This window comes from Anomalospiza imberbis, chromosome 36 (genome assembly GCF_031753505.1).
Source record: "Anomalospiza imberbis isolate Cuckoo-Finch-1a 21T00152 chromosome 36, ASM3175350v1, whole genome shotgun sequence".
NCBI lineage: Eukaryota > Metazoa > Chordata > Aves > Passeriformes > Viduidae > Anomalospiza > Anomalospiza imberbis.
In genome coordinates, this window is record NC_089716.1 from 468,447 (window position 1) to 489,656 (window position 21,210).

At 55.4% G+C, this 21,210-nt stretch overlaps 1 protein-coding gene and 1 pseudogene across 1 annotated transcript; one reads left to right on the top strand and one right to left on the bottom strand.

Moving 5' to 3' along the window:
* Positions 1 to 21,210, bottom strand: part of LOC137464098 (uncharacterized) — a 1,364,046-nt pseudogene that overhangs the window by 460,587 nt on the left and 882,249 nt on the right.
* LOC137464083 (zinc finger protein 883-like) lies at positions 20,232 to 20,629 on the top strand. The gene has a single exon (XM_068175394.1). The coding sequence runs from the start codon at positions 20,232 to 20,234 to the stop codon at positions 20,595 to 20,597; it is 366 nt and encodes a 121-aa protein (XP_068031495.1). The 3' UTR covers positions 20,598 to 20,629.

The following is a 21,210-nucleotide window of genomic DNA, read 5'->3' on the forward strand; positions in this document are numbered from 1 at the left end:
CCCTGTTCCCCCTCGGGTGGGCGTTCCCTCCTCGCATGCTCCGCCTGCCGCGTCATCAGCCCCACCCTCTCCCGGCAGGGAGGGCTCTGTCACCTCCGCCCCGCAGTACCTGGAAGAGGATTATCCCTGCCCTGTCCCTCGCACCCCGCCCCCGCGTCCTCCCGCTCTTCCCTTCGGAGCCCCGGGGGGGAGGGGAGGGAGGCGGGAGGGGGGGACGGGGCGCGGTTTATGAACTCGAGCAGTCGCTCCGCACTCCAGCCTCCTACACCAGGGGAGGGGAAAACCCTACATGGACACCCCTTCCCTATGAATCCATAAAAGAGGTCTGCAAAGCATTGTGCGATTTTAGACAAAAAAGCCCCTTCTTTAAGGGCATTTTAAAGGCAACTTTAACATCTAAAACCATGGTCCCGGCAGACCTTAAGCGTCTGTTTAGCTGCTTGCTTCTCCCATCGGAATACAACCTGTGGGAGAGGAGGTGGAAGAAACTGGCAGCAGACCTGCTTCCCGAAATCCGAGAGGGGCCTTACAGCCTGGATTTTGCGGAAGAACCAATCACCTTAGACTGTAGCGGTGTGTTTTGGGGAGGGACCCACCGGGGGTGTCCCTGGGGGGCCCCCCAAGTTGTGAGTTCGCTGGTAGCAGCAGGCAGGCAAGGAGACTCCACACGGCTTCTGAGGGTGCTAATTAGATGAGGGTTTATTGGGGGTCCTACCTCCGGGAGGCCGCATGGTTTCTGAGGGAGAGGGGGGGAAAGGGGAGTGAGGGGAGAAAGGGGAGGGGGAGAGAGGGGCTGAGTGGGCACCAGCCAGGAGAGCCGGCAAAGAGAGAGAGTCCCGTCCCCCCCGGCACACTGAACAGGGAGATTCAAAGTGGGCGCGGAACAGATTGGGCCAATGGGATTACAGACACAGGACACTGCAGGGAGGGTCACAGGCTTGGAATAGACCATACATTTTCGAGGGGTGAGACAGAGCATACCATTTAACTAAAATATAACACCACATTAGACCATCTTGTGGGTGAGGGAGAATGGCGTGAGGGGCAGCTCCAGGCTCGGGGGATTCCAGCAGCCGTGCTGGACATGTCCAGGGGTGCAGCAGAGCGTGCGTTCCTGGGCATGCCCACCAAGGACCCGATGGTTCCCTATGCAGCAATTAAACAATCTGCTGCTGAGCCTTTTGTAGACTTTGTAGACCGAGTCCAGGCAGCAGTCAAGAGACATGTGGAGAGACCTGAGCTCCGGGATGGACTGGTCCTGGAACTGGTGTACATGAACGCCAATGACATGTGCAAAAGAATCATCTTAACACTGCCAGTCTCATCACCTCCGACCCTCGACCAGATCATCGAGGAGTGCACCCTGAAGTCACGCCTGATGAAGGCAGGAACCCCAAAGAAACCCAAGGACAAGCTGGTCACCTCGGCTGCTGCTCCTTCAAGGAATTCAGCATTGAGGCAATTCCCACCTAAACGCCGGTGCTTCCGCTGTCATCAAGAGGGACATTTTCTGGCTCACTGCCCATTTCTAGGGTCTACACCACCTGGGGCTGCGGGAGGAGGGAGGGGGGACGGGAACCCCACTACTTCAAAACACTAGGGGGACAGCGCAGACTTGCCCCGTGCACTGATAGAAATGAGGCAAGGTGCGGTGCCGCAAGAGGAGCCGCAATGCACCACCTAGTTCCATCTGTGAGCGGCTGCCTCTCCACCACTGACAACAGGGAGCCTTATCGGCTCCGACTCACTAATCCTGTCCATTTCCGTTCCCACGACTGGCAGTTCTTCATAGCGGATGCAGAGCTTCTATCGCACATCTGCTGCTGTGAAACCAGGAGGAAGGAAGGAAGACCTTTTAAACTGCAGGTACCTCGTTTTTGGGGTCACAAAGAGCACTCCACTGGAGATAGAATTCTATCCGGTAATTTCCACCCTTAATCCGAGGCTCTTCTATCTCACGGCACACTGTGTCCACCCCCCACTCTTCCTACCTAAGGGCCAAGTCATTGCACAGGCAATTCCTATTCCTTGTGCTCTCTGCAATGACCTGGAACTCTCAGTCTTTTATGCTGGGAAGCTGGGAGAGGAGAAACCCCTCGTATGGTGTAAACTCAAGTGTGAGGGCCGTTCTGCATACCTTCAGGGGATGCTGGACACGGGCAGACGTGATGGTCATTCCACCACACAAGTGGCCGTCACACTGGGAGCTACAAAGCGTGGCCACGCCAGTCTTAGGACTAGGCGGGCCCCGCCAGCAAGAGAATTCAAAAATATTATCCAAATTAATGGTCCAAACGGGCTGCTGGCCTCAGTATGTCCGTTTGTGATCGATTGTAAATTTACACTATGGGGGAGAGACGCCATGTCCCAGTGGGGAGCCAAATTGGAATTTCTGGCCCCTGACATTTTTAGGTGCGGCCACTGAGGAGCGCCCCACACAGAAATTAACATGGCTCACAGGTAAGCCCGTCTGGGTGGAGCAGTGGCCATCTGGGTGCAGCAGTGGCCGTCTGGGTGGAGCAGTGGCCACTAAGTAAACAAAAACTGCAGGCCCTCACAAAAATACTGGAGGAGGAATTGGCCAAAGGACACATTGTAAAAACAAACAGCCCCTGGAATTCCCCAGTGTTTGTAATTAAAAAACCAGGGAAGGACATGTGGTTACTCCTCCATGATCTAAGGAAAATTAATGAAGCCATAGAAAATCTGGGCTCTCTCCAACGGGGTATGCCATCTCCATCTACGCTACCCCAAAATTATAATTTAGCCGTAATTGACTGTAAAGATTGCTTCTTCCAAATCCCGCTCCATCCGGATGATGCTCCCCGTTTTGCCTTCTCTGTACCCTCCATCAACAGGGAAGCCCCTATGAAGCGCTACAACTGGACAGTACTACCTCAGGGGCTAAAATGTTCCCCCACTATATGCCAGTGGTATGTCGCCAGAGTTCTGTCCCCAATGCGTGCCAAGTGGACATCCTGTATTTTCTGTCATTACATGGATGACGTGCTGATTTGTGCCCCTGACAGCGAGGTCCTACAAGCAGCTCTGGAGGACACTGTTAGGGCCTTGTCGGTGGCCGGATTCGACCTACAAAAAGAGAAGGTAGAGTTACTGCCACCCTGGAAGTACCTGGGCCTAGAAATTAATAACCAAACAATTAGGCCTCAACAAATTCAGGTAAGTAACAACCCCAAGACGCTGAATGACATCCAGCGCTTGTGCGGATCACTAAATTGGATCAGGCCATGGCTGGGACTCACCACGAGGGAACTATCCCCTCTTTTTGACTTGTTAGCAGAAAGGGAGGGGCATGAGGGTTTAAGTTCCCCAAGAGTCCTGACCCGGGAGGCCAGAGCTGCACTCGAGAAGGTCCAAACCACCATCGCGAGTAGGCAAGCCCATCGCTGTCAACCAGGGCTGCCTTTCCTCTTCATCATCTTAGGTGAGTTACCCCATTTATACGGTATAATATTCCAGTGGGACAAGGGCCAACAGGACCCCCTCTTGATAATAGAGTGGGTGTTCCTCGGCCACAGACAGTCCAAGAGTATCGCCAGGCCACAAGAGCTGATGGCGCAGCTCATAATACGGGCCAGGGCTCGTCTGCAAGTACTAGCGGGTTGTGACTTCACATGTATCCACCTCCCCATCAAAACATCCACGGGGAAAATGACCAAGGAGACCTTTGAACACCTTCTCAGACAAAATGAAAATTTGCAGTTTGCTCTAGACAGCTTCTCAGGCCAAATTCAAATTGGGCATCCTGGCCATCATCTGTTCAACACAGAGTTCAAAATATTGCCAAAAGAATTGCAAAGTAAAAAGCCACTCAAAGCACTGACAGTATTCACAGATGGGTCAGGGAAGTCCCTCAAGTCAGTAGTGACTTGGAAGGACCCAGAGACTCCGTTGTGAGAATCAGACATTAAGGTGGTGGAAGGTTCCCCACAAGTAGCTGAGTTGGATGCTGTCGTGAGGGCTTTTAAAAAATTCGATCAACCTTTTAATCTGGTAACAGATTCGGCATATGTGGCAGGAGCAGTGTCTAGAGCTGAACATGCAATTGTAAAAGAGGTCCCAAATCAGGTCATCTTCAGGTTGCTCACAGAATTAGTTCACCTGGTTTCTAACCATGAGCATCCCTTTTATGTGGTACATGTGAGGTCACACACGGATGTCCCAGGTTTTATTGCCGAAGGGAACCGCAGAGCAGACGCCTTGGCAGCCCCAGTACAGCTGGGAGGCCAGCCAAACATAGTCGAGCAGGCCAGGCTCAGCCATCAGCAGTTCCATCAAAATGCCCCAGGTCTGGTACGCCAGTTCCATCTGTGGCGTGACCAAGCCAGGGAAATTGTGGCCTCATGCCCCAACTGTCAGGAGGCAGCTCTGCTAACACTGGGAGCAGGTGTGAATCCCAGAGGTCTCCGCAGATGTGAGGTATGGCAGATGGATGTCACCAAAGTCCCTGAACTGAGGAAGCTCAGGTATGTCCATGTAACCCTGGACACCTTCTCAGGAGCAGTTTTTGCCTCAGCCCACATAGGGGAAAGGGCCACAGATGTGAGAAAACACCTCATACACGCCTTTGCTACTTTGGGGGTCCCAGCCACAATAAAAACTGATAATGGTCCAGCATATACTTCCAGGGTGCTCAGTAACTTCCTGCAGGAATGGGGTGTCCAATATAAAACCGGGATTCCTCACTCCCCCACCGGCCAGGCCATAATAGAGAGGACTCATCAGACGCTGAAACAGGTCCTCCGGAAGCAGCGGGGAGATGTGCAAGTGCTGTCACCGCACGAGAGGCTCTGCAAGGCCTTGTTTACCATCAATTTCCTAAATTGCTCTTTTGACAGGCAAGATCCGCCAGCCCTGAGACATTTCAAACAACATCAGGAGCTCCAGCCAGAGGAGAGGCCTCCAGTATTAGTGAGGGATCCAGACTCTAAAGAAATCCAGGCTCCATTACCACTTTTGACTTGGGGATGGGGATATGCCTGCGTATCCACGCCCTCAGGAGTCAAGTGGATCCCCAGGAGGCATGTCAAACCTTACACACCAGGACAGTCAGTGAGTCGGAGCGCTACAGTGCCAGTGGATGCAACCGATGATCCCACCAACCAAAGGGTTGCATCCAATCGCAGACACCGCAGAAAAGGGAGAGACTCAGCATCTCCCTAAAAAGCACTTTTCCCACATCTACCTCAGACCGTATATGTCTCCAGGCCGTGTTTATAATAAAGTTGTTGTCCCAGTTCCCCTATCCCCAAACACCCAGGAAAAAAGCAGCTCCAGTACCATCCCCAGGCCCTCTCCATCTACAAAGCAGTCACAGCAGCAGAAGAAGCTAGGAGAAGAGGCCACTGCTCAAGAATCCAAACAGAAACAACTGTCTTTTTTATATTATTTAAAGCGGGGAATTGTTGCATCCTGGGTTTGGGTTCAAATTATGGGTTTTTTCTTTGTTAGTTTTCCAGTTCTCTGTACCCTCGTGCATCCCCCGGGTTTTTCCCTACTCCTGTGGTTTCCATGCCCGTCTCCCTGTTCTCGCGGTCCCACTCACCCCAAAGTCCCGTGTCCGCCCCTGCCGTGTTCCCATTGGTCGCTGTAGTACACGTCATCACCGCGATGTCTGTACCCACTGGGCGGGAGGGCTCCCCGTCCGCCCTGTCCCTTCCCTATTTCATCCCACTCCTCGGCATGCTCAAGGCCATTTGCATCCGTGCGAAGCTGGGAGGAGCTGCAGCTTTTCCACCGCAGTTCTCGCAACCAATAAAGCATCCAGCCGCCATGCAGACGGATTTGGGTGAATTCCCTGCCTCTTTGTTTCTTCCCTCGCGCCGACGGCGAAGCGCGGCCAACAGCCCACCCCGGAGCGCGGAGGCAAAAGCACCCGGGAACTGCGGTGAGCCCCGGCCCCGAAGAATAGCTGAGACACCCAAGCCGGGTGTTCGAGAGATGACCGGGGCCGAGAAAAGTAGCGCGCAGCCGCGGATTTCAACCAGAACCAGCAGGATTCTGGACTGAACTGAGGGGATTTTGAAAAGGACCGGCAGAATTTCACACGAAAATTCGGGAATTTTGCCCAGACCCACCCGAATCGTGAATCCCGGAGCCACCCGCAGAGCGCCCCGCGCGGCCGGGGCGTGTCCCGGCCCCTCGCAGCCCTCACCTGCCGCCCAGGTGAGCTCATGCGGCTCGGCCAAGGTGTTCGTGTGCCACTGCGGGAAGGCGTTCCCGCACCGCAGCATGCGCAAGCGGCGCCTGAACATGCACCTGGACCTGCGGCACTTCACCTGCGCGCAGTGCCGCAAACGCTTCAAGATGAAACATCACCTGACGGAGCACATGATGAGTCTATGCAGAGACTCAGGGACATTCTGAGGACACTTTGGGAGCACTTGGGGACACTTTGGGAAGGTGTGTGGCGACGCTGGTGGGGGCGGGCGGGTGAACGAGCCTCCCCTCAGTGCCTTGCAGGAGATCCAGCTGTGATTTGGGGGCCGAAGGGGTCCCCAGGCAGCCCCCACTGTTGAGCACTGACCCTGCCCCGGGGGGCACTGGGACCCCCCAAAAACCGCACCTGCACCCCCTTCAGTGCCTCCGCCCCCCCTCACCGGGCACTGGGACGAGTGGAGACCCCCCCTCTCGGTTTTCTGCTGGTCGAGATGACCCTGAGATTGTGAAAAGTCCTTTTCTCCCAGCCCATGCAGCCAAAGGAGGAGTCGGGATGCGTAGCTTTGCTTCTCAAGGTCGTTTATTTTCTCTTATCCATAACATGCTTTGTCCGCTCTGCTGAGCTCTGTCTGGCAGGTCAGGTCAGTCTGTGGCAGCCTCCCTGCCCTCAGGGCGGTGTTTGCCTTTTACACTAAAAAGTACCTGTACTGTGTTTACAATAACGTGCCAACACCTATCATTCATGTTGCACACTGTGACTCTACCTTCAACCAAGAGAAAAGTGTCACCACCACAGCAAGACATGGAGGGCAAGAAGAAGGAGAAGAAGGTCAGGACACGCCCAAATCCCTCCAGCTTGTCCCCTTGAACCCCTTATTTTAAAACCCTAAAATTCTACTTTTTCACCCTGTGTTAATTCACCTACCACCCTACTCAAACCCTCGTGGCTTGTAATTCCTCATACAACGTTGGCAGTTTTCTCCAGGGGCTAAAACCAAAGCCACAGGTGTTCTTGACACCGTGTCAAGGTCTCCGAGCCCCCTGCCAGGGGCTCGAGCCATCCAGGGCAGCCAGAGGGATGTCCTGGATTCCGACACTTCCAGTCACCGAGCACCGGGACCCCCCGTGCACTGCCTCACCCCGTTAGATGACCCCCCTTAAAATGCTGGGACCCCTCCTGATCCATGAGCCCCCCCCAGTGCAACAGGACCCCCCACTCACCGCCCCTCCCCCATCCATGGGAACCCTCCCAAATCACAGCAGCACAAGGAGAAGAAGCCAACACCATCCCCTCAGCCAACGGGGATCACCAGGACCACGGATCACCAGGGCTCTGAACAACAGGGGTCACTGGGGATCATCCAGCCGGAAACTGCCCATGGGGGATGGAGCTGGAGCAGCGCATGAAGCGCTTCCCTCACTCCAAGCTCTTCCCTCACTCGGGGCACTAACAGGGCTTCCCTTACTGGTGCCTCCCTTGGTGTCTGGTCAAGTGAGAGCTCCTGGAGAAGCTCTTCCCACACTCCCCACACTCGTAGGGCCTCTCCCCGCTGTGGATGCGCTGGTGTCTTCTCAGTTCAGAGCTCCACCCAAAGCCCTTTCCACATTCCAAGCAGGTGTAGGGCCGTTCCCCAGTGTGGATCACCTGGTGCCGGATCAGGTCAGAGCTCTCTCTGAAGCTCTTCCCACACTCCCCACACTCGTAGGGCCGTTGCCCAGTGTGGATTCTCTTGTGTCGGATCAGGTTGGAGCAGTGGCTGAAACCCTGCCCACATTCCAAGCACTCGTAGGGCCGTTCCCCCGTGTGGATGACCTGGTGCTGGATCAGGGTGGAGCTCCGGCTGAAACCCTGCCCACACTCCCCACACTTGTAGGGCCGTTCCCCAGTGTGACTCCCCTGGTGGCGGATCAGGTGGGAGCTCCTGGAGAAGCTCTTCGCACACTCCCCACACTCGTAGGGCCTCTCCCCACTGTGGATGCGCCGGTGCACGGTGAGGTGGGAGTTTTGCTTGAAGCCCTTCCCACAGTCGGGGCAGCGGAAGGGCCTCTCCTCTGTGTGAATCCGCTCATGGAGGAGGAGAGTGGAGCTGGTGTGAAACCTCTTCCCACACTGGGGACACTCGTAGGGCCTCTCTCCGGTGTGAATCCCCTTGTGACGGATCAGGCCAGAGCTGTCTCTGAAACCCTTCCCACACTCCCCACACTCATAGGGCCGTTCCCCAGTGTGAACCCTCTGGTGCTGGATCAGGGTGGAGCTCTGGCTGAATCCCTTCCCACACTCCCCACACTCGTAAGGCCGTTCCCCAGTGTGGATCCTCTGGTGCCGGATCAGGTTAGACCTCTGGCTGAATCCCTGCCCACATTCCAAGCATTCGTAGGGCCGTTCCCCAGTGTGGATCCTCTGGTGCTGGATCAGGTTAGAGCTCTGGCTGAATCCCTGCCCACATTCCAAGCACTTGTGGGGCTTCTCCCTGCCATGAGCCTTCTCCAGAAGCTCCATGCTCCGGCTGGATCTCTGGCCGCCTTCCTGGCTCAGGGGGGCTCTTTCCTCCCCACAGATCCCTGGGCTGGGTTTGCAGCCCCTCCTCCTGCAGGATCTCCGGGGCTTTTCCTCCTCCTTCATCCAGAAACGCCCTGGGAATGAAAAATCCTGGTTTGGGGAAAAAACAAGAGGAGAGCAACTTGGACTGGAGGTTCCTCCTAGCCACACTTCATCTCAGGAAATCATTGGGAATCTTGTGTCTGTGAGAACCTCCAAAACACCAAGATTCAGCTCAAAGATCCTGTAAACTTCAAGACACAGAGCAAAAACTCCCCAAACCTCTCAAGTCAGCAAAAAACCTCCTCCAAAAAATAAAGATCCAGCTGACATATAAAACCAAAGCAACAACATTTAGCCCAAGCAAGCTCAGAAACACCAAGATTCACCCCGTGAAAATCCTGGATCCCCCTCCACAGTCACCTGCTGCATATGGGGGGAGCAGCGCTCCTGGGGCTGGGGGGAGGCTGCAGACACAGGGAGGGGTGGAACCTTGTGCTGCTTCCTGTTTCTGCTCCTCCTCCTGTGTCTCTGCTCTTCCTCACACTCCTCTTCCTCCTGCTATTCCTCCTTCTCCTGCACAATCCCACCTTCTCCTGCCACGTCCATCCTTTGACCATTTTGTTCCTCAACGCTGCTTCTCCTTCCCTTCTCCTCCTGCCCCCAGGCCCAGCACCCACTGCCGGCCCCCTCTTCCCCCCAAACCCACAGCATCCCAGCGCAGGGGCAGGGATGGAGCTGGGGCAGGTCAGGCTGGGGCAGCGCTGGGCTCTCGGCCGCTTCCACCCGCACTCGGTCCCCACTGCAGCCGCTCCCGCCAGGGCAGCGCGGGGGGCCCCGGCCTTGGCGCTGCCCCACTCCCACCTCCCCAAATTCCCCTCGCGGGGGCGATGGGGCCGAGGGGAGGGCGCAGGTGGGCTCCAGGTGGGGAACGCTGGGAGCTGCGAGTCTGCCTGGCAACTGGTGAGTCATCAGCGCCCTGCGCTCTGATTGGCTGAGCTCTGCCTGAGGGCTGGGGCTGCAGCAAAGAGGGGACACCCTGCTCCAGGGGGGATGTCCCGAAAACGGGGGACCACCATGAAAGGAACAAGAGGAAAGTGTCTTTACAAACAGATGCTGTGAATCTGCTCCGAGATACGGCCAGGCACCTGTGCATAAGGAAGTGACAGGAGAAGCCATCCGTTTCAGGAAATGTTATCAATTGATGACACAGACTGCTGCTCAGCCAAGGTCCCGCTCAATTCATGAACTTCCAGAAGAACAAAAAAGACTTAACAGAGCCATGAATATCGTCTGCTATACAATAGTGGGGTGCACATGAAGGGGGTATGTAGCAGGTGGATTGGGAAGTCTGCACCTCTCAAGTACTTCAGCCAGCGGGGAAAGGGAGAGGGAGATGTGGCCAGGAGAACTGGGATGAAAAGGAGGCTGTGTCCTCCAACAACTGCAGAGATCCCATGGGGAATGTCCCATGGCCTCTCCCATTTCTAGGAATGAAATTACTTTTACAGGACTCCTCTGTCTGCTTTGTGGACAGAAACCTCTGCTGATGTCAATTTTCCCGCACACCCTGGGGCTTATCCGGAATTCCTTCCACCGTCCGGAGCGGCGGGCAGGGAGTGCAGCTGAAGGTGCCTCACCCACTTTGGGTGATCGGCTCCCTTGGCTGGCGGCGGCACCGGGGATCGATTGGGGACCCGGGAATGACCAGGAGACAGACGAGGGACACATCAGGGGGGTCTGTGAAGAGTCAGCAGGGAGAGAGCACTGAAAATCTCAGCAGTGAGTGCACTGGGATCTTCGGGGAGTGAACATGGCAGGGCACCCAGGGAGGGGAGAAAAGGGAAAGCCAGGGAGGGGTCCTGGCCAAAGGGATGATGATCCCAAAATGTCTCTGAAGGGTCCCTTGGGAGAATGTTGAGGTAGTTTGCACATTCCCCCAGAGGTAATTAAGGACATGGACAGCCAGGGGGGCAATAAGGGAAGAGGAGAAGGGATTTGGACAACAGGGGATGGATGGTGTTGGTGTGCTGAGAAGGGATCGGGTGAAGGGCAGTGTGCAGCAATATGGTGAAGGCAAGAAGCAGCAGGAGGAATCTATGTGGTGAGAAAAAGGATGATGGAGAAGGGAAGGAACAGAAAAATACAAAGGACTGGGATGTTTTGAGCACAGTCCTATGCTCAGAATTTGCCAGCTGATCCAGATCCTTTCCATCCCGGGTTTCCCGGAGAGGAAAAGAAGGAGGTCAGGATGTCAGGGGGTTTCTCTGTGGTGGGCAGCGGCAGCACCGGGCGCAGAGGTGCGGGACCGGGAGCACGGGCTGGGGGCCTGTGTGGAGCTGCGGGGCCGGGCCGGGGCTGTGGGGCAGCCGGGGCTCAGCGCCGGGCGCTGCCTGACCCCACCAGCCCCGGGCAGGGCCGGCAGTGGCCCCCGGCCCCCAGGAGCCTGCGGGACGCCCCGGCCGCTGCCCGGCCCCGTGGAGCTGCCGGCCCTGCCCACCGGGGGGGCCGCCTTTGGACACTGCGGCAGGACAGGGACCGGCTCTGGGATACGGGCTGGGGAGGGGACCCTGAGCACAAGGAGGAAAACAAAGACACATCTGGGAAATGCAGATTGTACATGGAAGGATCAGGGTTTTCTATTAAGCATTTGCTTTAAGTCGCTGGAGAAAGGAAAGATTTTGCACAAAGCTCAGCAGCTCTCAGAGGATGAGCACCCACAGGCAGTGAGCGCGGCTGCAGGAGTGGCAGAAGAAGGCCCTGGAGCACTTGGGCACAAAGGCACAGCAGCTGAATGCAAGAAGGGATGAGCAAAAGGCCAAGCTGAAGGCAAAGGCCATGGCACAGCTCCTACAGCCCCTCAGGGATCAACCCCAGGGCCCAAGGGGGCCCGAGCACCCAGGGGACAAGATCGGCCACAAGCACCTGGCAGAGGCATTGCCCTCCTGGGCAGGGGAGAGCCCACCCAAACAGCCCCTGGGAAGGAGTCAGGGCTGTAAACCAAGATGCCATGGGTACGGCTTTTGCCGTTGGCTTTGGCAAGAAGAGGAGCCAGACCCAGGGCAGATATTCAATTCTCTCCCTTGCAATTGATCTTGGGAATTCCTTACCCTGGTAATTCTCCACCCAGTGCAGGGTGGGGATAAGGGATGGACATTTAAAGCAGTCTGTGGCCAGAGTCCTGTCTCTTGTGAAATCTCTCCCACAGGAAGCTGGGCTGGCACAGAGCCTGCCTTGGCACTTTGCTGTTCCCAACATCCAAGCAGGACATCGGGCCCTGCCTAAGGAGGCCAAAGCAGCACCACTGGTGGCCAAGTGGCGTGGCCCATGCCAAGTGTCCCTGAGGCCAGAAACAGCCCCCAGCACAGCTGAGCACGGGGGGACCCCTCAGCCTGGGCTCCAGGGCTCTGAAGCCCCGGAGATTTGCACTTCCCGCCTGCAGCAGGAGCATGGGAGGCCCCCACGGAGCCTGCACTGAAGGCAGCGCAGCAGCAGCCAGGGCTCCACAGCGGGGCAAGCCCCTGGGCCTGCCCACACATCCTCTGCTCAAATCCTCTGCCTGGGCACCCTCCTTGGGCATCTCCAGCCACCGGGGCCAATCCTTGCTGCCACTGCTGCAGCTTCAGTGCTTTCTGGGCCTGCACTGCCACAGCTGCTGGCGAAGACAACGGCACAATTCCACTCTGGGTCTCAGCCACACTCACACACTGCGCTGCCTGGGATTGCACTGATGGAAAATACACCAGGTCATAGACTTTAACATTTCTAACATTTTATTTCTCTACTCAGCCTTGGTTTGCCTTGGCCTCGGGGAAGGAAATGGTAAAGGTTTTTTTAAGGGATGTTCCACCACTCAGTGGAGATGAGTTTAACATCTCAACACACTGGGAATGGCCCAAAAGATTCCCACAAAGATAACGCCCAGCAGCAAACAGCAGCCAACACCTACCCCAGACACTGCCCCCGGCAGAGCTGGAGACACCTGCTCGGGAAAAGGCTGAGAAGGAAATCCAGCAGTTCCGACCTGATGAACAGCAGAAGCCAAGAAATCCGGGTCCAACAGGAACCCAAATACTAAAAACTGCACAACTTGAAACTACAGAACATTAAACCAATGGATTTAGATTGGTTCAGACTGTATCAAGTTTGGGAACGATCTAGTAAAACCCACGTGTCATAGAACGATTTTCTCTGCACACCCGGGCTATGTGGGGATGGAATGATTTCTGTTGCAGATCCTGGCCAGAATCAAGGAATGCCTTGACTCCTACACTAAACATATTGGTGGAGTTTTCTTTTTCCTGCACTTTCAGTGCAAAGTTTACAGCAGAAGAGTATTTTTTGTAATAATCCTACTTCTATATTGCCGGTTAGGTTTGGGTCAGGAATGTGAGAATGAGTTTTTACTCCGAGGAGAAGTAGAAAAAACTTAATTGCCTTGGGATTTTCTTGTGTATGTTTGTGTGAGAGATACCTAAATTTTGCTCTGGGTTTTGCAACGTTCACCTTTAGGCTGCATTTTGGAAAACGAGAAGAGATTTAAAGGTGACCCTTTCACTCATAAACAGTAAATAGATGATTTGAAGGAAAAAATATATAAAGCAGCAGTTTGTGGGGGGGGCACATGTGCGGCTGCTGAAGGCTGCTCTGGAAGAGAAGCTGCATTCCAGGCAGCCCGCAGAGGAGCTTTAGAAATGCAAATTAACACTGCTGGGGCAAAGTGGGGACAATGGACCTGACTCTTCTTGCCTGGGGCAGGAATTGGGCTGATTCCCTCTGCCCCTCACCCCAAGCTCTGCCTGCCTGCACGGATGGAATCTGCACAGCTGAAGGCAGAGCCCATGGTGAGGATCTCTGACTCTGCAACAGAAATGGGTGAAGCTGCAAAGGGAAACAGCAAATGGAGAATGCTGTGAAAACCTCACTAAAATAAGGGGGGATCATCCCTGTGCGCAGGCGGATCGGGAAGTCTGAACCTTCCAAGTCCCTCAGCCAGTGGGCAAAGGCAGAGGGAGATGCGGCCGGGAAAATGAGCATCCAAAGGAGGCAGCGTGCTACAACAAGGGCAGAGACCGCATGGCAAATGCCCCACGGCCTCTCCCTCTGGTCAGCAATCGAGTCACTTTGACAGGACTCCTCGGTCTCCTCTGGCCACAGAAACCTCCGGCGACGGGAATTTCCCCGCACGGGCCCGGCCACGGGGCAGCCACCTCTGTCCCAGCCACAGCAACCGGGACGAGCCAGCGCTGCTCCGGCAGCGGCTCCTGCCCAGGCAGCGGCGGGAAGGAGACCGCGGGCAGCCGCTCCCGCAGCGCCCTCAGCCCAGGGCCGGCACGGGCCGGACACGGCACCGCCAAGCCGCCGGAGCCCCCTGCCGCCCCCTCCGCCCGCAGCGAGCCCCGAGCCCCCGCAGAACCCGGCGCGGCTCCCACCTGCGCCGGGGCCGCCTCCGAGCTCCGCCAATGCCGCCTCCCCGCGCTCCGGCCGCTGCCGCCGCTCCCGGGCCCGCACAGACGCTCCGCCAATGGCGCCGCTGCCGAGCCAGGGCCGCCCTCAGGCCGCCAGCGGGGCCGTGCTTCGCCCCGCTCTCACCAATCAGCGCGCCAGAACCGCGACTGACGGCAGCAGCGGCCAATGGCAGCGAGGGGCGGGCTCTGCACACGGCACAGCCTCGCCCCGCGCTCTCAGGGCCCCCCGGGCTGTGGGAGGGCAAAGCCGGAGATGAGGAACAGCCCTGGAACGGGCCCGGGCCCGGGCCGGCATCGATCTGCAGCACCAACAAACTGCTCCGCACCTCCCGACACGGCTTTCCCGGCCCTGCGCCTTCGCCTTCGCTGGCTCCGGCTCTGCGGGAAGCCCAGCAGCCCCACTTCTCCTGCCCCCTAATTCGGAGCATCAGCGCATCGCTTTGATTTCCCCCAAAAAGGGAAAACCGCCCCAAAGCCCTGTGGGGGAGTGGGGGAGGGGAGAGATTTCTGGCACAAAACTCCAAAAGCTCCGAGCAGGACAATGAGAAGTCAGTGAAGAGCCTTAAATGCAGCTTTCCCCACGCCTCCCTCCTTCCAGCTGCACCTCCTCCCCCGGCAGTGCAGGAGACAGGGAATGGGGCCGTGCTCAGTTCATCCCCCGTGGCTTCTCCCTCTGCCCAGGGACAGGAGTCGTTCCCCTGCTGCAGCCTGCGCTCTCTCCCACCGGAGACTTCTCCAGGAACTTCTCCAACCGGAGTCCATCCCCTGGGGCACAGCCCCCCTCCAAGTGCTGCAGCGGGAAAAACGCCAGTCACTTGTTTTTACAACTTTTAAAAGTTTAATGATAATGAAATGGTTATAAAAACAGTAATACAATTAGAGTAATAAAAATTTAGAGTTCGTGTAATTACAGGACAATAAAAAGCAAAGAATTACGGACGTCCGGATGCTCTCGGGCACTTAAGCCCAATAAGCATGCCTTGTGAACAAAGGAATAACCTTTAAAAGCAGTAGCCTGTTGCATATTCATACATATCATACATGATGCATAAATTCCTTGCAAATTAAGAAATTTTCTGGTTTTTGTCAACTTCTTCCGTTTAATCCTGGTGTTTCCATAAAGACGGAGAGAAGGTGGAAGAATGTTTGTCTTTTCTGATAAGGAGGCAGTAATTCTTTATGGGCCCCCTTCATTGTCATCTCTGTGTGAAGAGTTTCTTCATTATCTCATCTCTTGCTTGAGCTAGTAAAAAAAACCCCACATACATAGGCTATATTTTAACTACAAAACTACATATACCATACTATTAAAATGTTAATAGAGCACTTCTAATCAATATAACATGATACATATAGTATTCAATTTAATATTTGCGAAAAGCCAATCATAAGACATCCATTTTCCACACTTGTTTTTACAATTTCTAAAAGTTTGGTAAAAATAAAGTGGTTATAAAAATAGTGATACAATTAGAGTAATAAAAATTTAGAGTTAGGACAATTACAAGAGAATAAAAAACAAAGAATTACGGACGTCTGGATGCTCTCGGGCACTTAAGCTAGGACAACATGTTTTGCGAACAAAGGAATAACTCTTAAGAACCATTCACTGTTGCATATTCATACATACCTCATGGTTATGCATACATTCTGTTTATAATAAGAAACTCTCTCTGGAATAGACAGTGCCAGCACATGTTGGAGTGGGCACAGGGATGATCCCCCCTTATTTTAGTGAAGTTTTCACAGCATTCTCCATTTGCTGTTTCTCTTTGCAGCTTCACCCATTTCTGTTGCAGAGTCAGAGATCCTCACCATGGGCTCTGCCTTCAGCTGTGCAGATTCCATCTGTGCAGGCAGGCAGAGCTTGGGGTGAGGGGCAGAGGGAATCAGCCCAATTCCTGCCCCAGGCAAGAAGAGCCAGGTCCATTGTCCCCACTTTGCCCCAGCAGTGTTAATTTGCATTTCTAAAGCTCCTCTGCTGGCTGCCTGGAATGCAGCTTCTCTTCCAGAGCAGCCTCCAGCAGTCTCACATGTGCCCCCCCCCAATACCTGCTGCTTTTTTTATTTTTTCCTTCAAATCGTCTATTTACTGTTTATGAGTGAAAGGGTCACCTTTAAATCTCTTCTCGTTTTGCAAAATGCAGCCTAAAGGTGAACGTTGCAAAACCCAGACCAAAATTTTGGTATCTCTCACACAGACATACACAAAAAATCCCAGGGCAATTGAGTTTTTTCTACTTCTCCTCGGAGTAAAAACTCGTTCTCACATCCCTGGCCCAAACCTAACCGGCAATATAGAAGTAGGATTATTACAAAAAATACTCCACTGCTATAAACTTTGCACTGAAAGTGCAGGAGAAAGGAAAACTCCACCAATATGTTTAGTGTAGGAGTCAAGGCATTCCTTGATTCTGGCCAGGATGTGCAGCAGAAATCATTCCATCCCCACATAGCCCGGGTGTGCAGAGAAAATCGTTCCATGGCACGTGGGTTTAACTGGATCGTTCCCAAACTTGATACAGTCTGAACCAATCTAAATCCATTGGTTTAATGTTCTGTCGTTTCAAGTTGTGCAGTTTTTAGTATTTGGGTTCCTGTTGGACCCGGATTTCTTGGCTTCTGCTGTTCATCAGGTCGGAACTGCTGGATTTCCTTCTCAGCCTTTTCCCGAGCAGGTGTCTCCAGCTCTGCCGGGGGCAGTGTCTGGGGTAGGTGTTGGTTGCTGTTTGCTGCTGGGCGTTCTCTTTGTGGGAATCTTTTGGGCCATTCCCAGTGTGTTGAGATGTTAAACTCATCTCCACTGAGTGGTGGAACATCCCTTAAAAAAACCTTTACCATTTCTTTCCCCGAGGCCAAGGCAAACCAAGGCTGAGTAGAGAAATAAAATGTTAGAAATGTTCAAGTCTATGACCTGGTGTATTTTCCATCAGTGCAATCCCAGGCAGCGCAGTGTGTGAGTGTGGCTGAGACCCAGAGTGGAATTGTGCCGTTGTCTTCGCCAGCAGCTGTGGCAGTGCAGGCCCAGAAAGCACTGAAGCTGCAGCAGTGGCAGCAAGGATTGGCCCCGGTGGCTGGAGATGCCAAAGGAGGGTGCCCAGGCAGAGGATTTGAGCAGAGGATGTGTGGGCAGGCCCAGGGGCTTGCCCCGCTGTGGAGCCCTGGCTGCTGCTGCGCTGCCTTCAGTGCAGGCTCCGTGGGGGCCTCCCATGCTCCTGCTGCAGGCGGGAAGTGCAAATCTCCGGGGCTTCAGAGCCCTGGAGCCCAGGCTGAGGGGTCCCCCCGTGCTCAGCTGTGCTGGGGGCTGTTTCTGGCCTCAGGGACACTTGGCATGGGCCACGCCACTTGGCCACCAGTGGTGCTGCTTTGCCCTCCTTAGGCAGGGCCCGATGTCCTGCTTGGATGTTGGGAACAGCAAAGTGCCAAGGCAGGCTCTGTGCCAGCCCAGCTTCCTGTGGGAGAGATTTCACAAGAGACAGGACTCTGGCCACAGACTGCTTTAAATGTGCATCCCTTATCCCCACCCTGTACTGGGTGGAGAATTACCAGGGTAAGGAATTCCCAAGATCAATTGCAAGGGAGAGAATTGAATATCTGCCCTGGGTCTGGCTCCTCTTCTTGCCAAAGCCAACGGCAAAAGCCGTACCCATGGCATCTTGGTTTACAGCCCTGACTCCTTCCCAGGGGCTGTTTGGGTGGGCTCTCCCCTGCTCAGGAGGGCAATGCCTCTGCCAGGTGCTTGTGGCTGACCCCATCCCCTGGGTGCCTGGGCCCCCGTGGGCCCTGGGGTTGATCTGCCCGGGGCTGGTGGGGTCAGGCAGTGCCCGGCGCTGAGCCCCGGCTGCCCCACAGCCCCGGCCCGGCCCCGCAGCTCCCCACAGGCCCCCAGCCCGTGCTCCCGGTCCCGCACCTCTGCGCCTGCTGCTGCCGCTGCCCACCACAGAGAAACCCCCTGACATCCTGACCTCCTTCTTTTCCTCTCCTGGGAACTGGGAATTCAAAGTATCAGCTGGCAAATTTTGAGAATAAGACCCTGCTGAAAAACATGCTAGACCTCTGTATTTTTCTCTTCGTTCTCTTTTCCATCATCCTTTTTCTCACCACATAGATTCCTCCTGCTGCTTCTTGCCTTCACCATATTGCTGCACACTGCCCTTCACCCGATCCCTTCCCAGCACACCAACACCATCCATCCCCTGTTGTCCAAATCCCTTCTCCACTTCCCTTATTGCCCCCCTGGGTGTCCATGTCCTTAATTACCTCTGGGGGAATGTGCAAACTACCTCAACATTCTCCCAAGGGACCCTTCAGAGACATTTTGGGATCATCATCCCTTTGGCCAAGACCCCTCCCTGGCTTTCCCTTTTCTCCCCTCCCTGGGTGCCCTGCCATGTTCACTCCCCGAAGATCCCAGTGCACTCACTGCTGAGATTTTCAGTGCTCTCTCCCTGCTGACTCTTCACAGACCCCCCTGATGTGTCCCTCGTCTGTCTCCTGGTCACTCCCGGGTCCCCAGTCGATCCCCGGTGCCACCGCCAGCCAAGGGAGCCGATCACCCAAAGTGGGTGAGGCACCTCCAGCTGCACTCCCTGCCCGCCGCCCCGGACGGTGGAAGGAATTCCGGATGAGCCCCAGGGTGTGCGGGAAAATTGACATCAGCAGAGGTTTCTGTCCACAAAGCAGACAGAGGAGTCCTGTAAAAGTAATTTCATTCCTAGAAATGGGAGAGGCCATGGCACATTCCCCATGGGATCTCTGCAGTTGTTGGAGCACACAGCCTCCTTTTCATCAGATTCACAGCATCTGTTTGTAAAGACACTTTCCTCTTGTTCCTTTCATGGGGGTCCCCCGTTTTCGGGACATCCCCCCTGGAGCAGGGTGTCCCCTCTTTGCTGCAGCCCCAGCCCTCAGGCAGAGCTCAGCCAATCAGAGCGCAGGGCGCTGATGACTCACCAGTTGCCAGGCAGACTCGCAGCTCCCAGCGTTCCCCACCTGGAGCCCACCTGCGCCCCCCCCTCGGCCCCATCGCCCCCGCGAGGGGAATTTGGGGAGGTGGGAGTGGGGCAGCGCCAAGGCCGGGCCCCCCCGCGCTGTCCTGGCGGGAGCGGCTGCAGTGGGGACCGAGTGCGGGCGGAAGCGGCCGAGAGCCCAGCGCTGCCCCAGCCCGACCTGCCCCAGCTCCATCCCTGCCCCTGCGCTGGGATGCTGTGGGTTTGGGGGGAAGAGGGAGCCGGCAGTGGGTGCTGGGCCTGGGGGCAGGAGGAGAAGGGAAGGAGAAGCAGGGTTGAGGAACAAAATGGTCAAAGGATGGACGTGGCAGGAGAAGGTGGGATTGTGCAGGAGAAGGAGGAATATCAGGAGGAAGAGGAGTGTGAGGAAGAGCAGAGACACAGGAGGAGGAGGAGGAGCAGAAACAGGAAGCAGCACAAGGTTCCACCCCTCCCTGTGTCTGCAGCCTCCCCCCAGCCCCAGGAGCGCTGCTCCCCCCACATGCAGCAGGTGACTGTGGAGGGGGATCCAGGATTTTCACGGGGTGAATCTTGGTGTTTCTGAGCTTTCTTGGGCTAAATGTTGGTGCTTTGGTTTTATGTGGCAGCTGAATCTTTATCTTTTGGAGGAGGTTTTTGCTGACTTGTGATGTTTGGGGAGTTTTTGATCAGTGTCTGGAAGTCTACAGGATTTTTGGGCTGACTCTTGGTGTTTTGGAGGTTCTCACAGACACAAGATTCCCAATGACTTCTTGAGATGAACTTGGGCAGGGAGGAACCTCCAGACCAATGTGCTCTCCTCTTGTTTTTTCCCCAAACCAGGATTTGTCATTCTCAGGGTGTGGCTGGATGGAGGAGGAGGAAAAGCCCCGGAGATCCTGCAGGAGGAGGGGCTGCAAACCCAGCTCAGGGAGCTGCAGGGACAAAAGAGCCCCCCTGAGCCAGGAAGGCGGCCGGAGATCCAGCTGGAGCTCAGAGGTGGTGGAGAAGGCTCATGGCAGGGAGAAGCCTCACAAGTGCTTGGAATGTGGGCAGGGTTTCAGCCGGAGCTACAGCATGGTCCAGCACCAGAGGATCCACACTGGGGAACGGCCCTACGAGTGTGGGGAGTGTGGGAAGGGTTTCAGAGACAGCTCTGACCTGATCCAGCACCAGCGCATCCACAATGGGGAACGGCCCTACGAGTGTCCCTATTGTGAGAAGAGGTTTCAGACCAGCTCCACTCTCCTCACACATGAGCGGATTCACACAGAGGAGAGGCCCTTCCGCTGCCCCGACTGTGGGAAGGGCTTCAAGCAAAACTGCCACCTCACCATGCACCGGCGCATCCACACCGGGGAGAGGCCCTACGAGTGTGGGGAGTGTGAGAAGAGCTTCTCCAGGAGCTCAAACTTGACCCAACACCAACGGAGACACCACTAAGGGAAACCCTGGGAGTGCCCCGAGTGGGGGAAGAGCTTGGAGTGAGGGAAGAGAGTGAGGGAAGAGCTTTGTGGGCTGCTCCAGCTCCATCCCCCATGGGAGGATCCAGGCTGGATGATCCCCAGTGACCCCCGTTGGGCAGAGTCCTGGTGCCCCTGAATGGGGAATAAAACAGAGAGGAAAACAATGGAGCTGATAAAGGGGCCGATATCTGAGGCCTGACTGAGCAGAAACTGTGGGAGACACAGACACGGTTTAAGTCTCCCTGGGCAAGAAGTGACCAAGCAACCTGTTGTGAGACTTTGTGATAAGATAATGTTCCCAGGTGCCGTGATGTCATGAAGAATGTGTAACCAATGGGAAATTGTTAGCAAACATCGAGCCCTATCTGAGCACCACACAAGTAAAACCCTGTATAAACACCTGGTACCCTCAATGAAATTGGCTTCTGGTCTAAACTCGGCTGTCCCCGTCTCTCCATCGTGGATAAGCCCTGTTGTGGGTGATCCCCGTTGGGTGGGGGGGAAGGTGTTGGAGGGATTTCTTTCCCTTCTGCTTGTGCTGCTGTGTTTGGTTGGTAATAAATTCCCTCCGTGTGCCCAGGCTGGGTCTG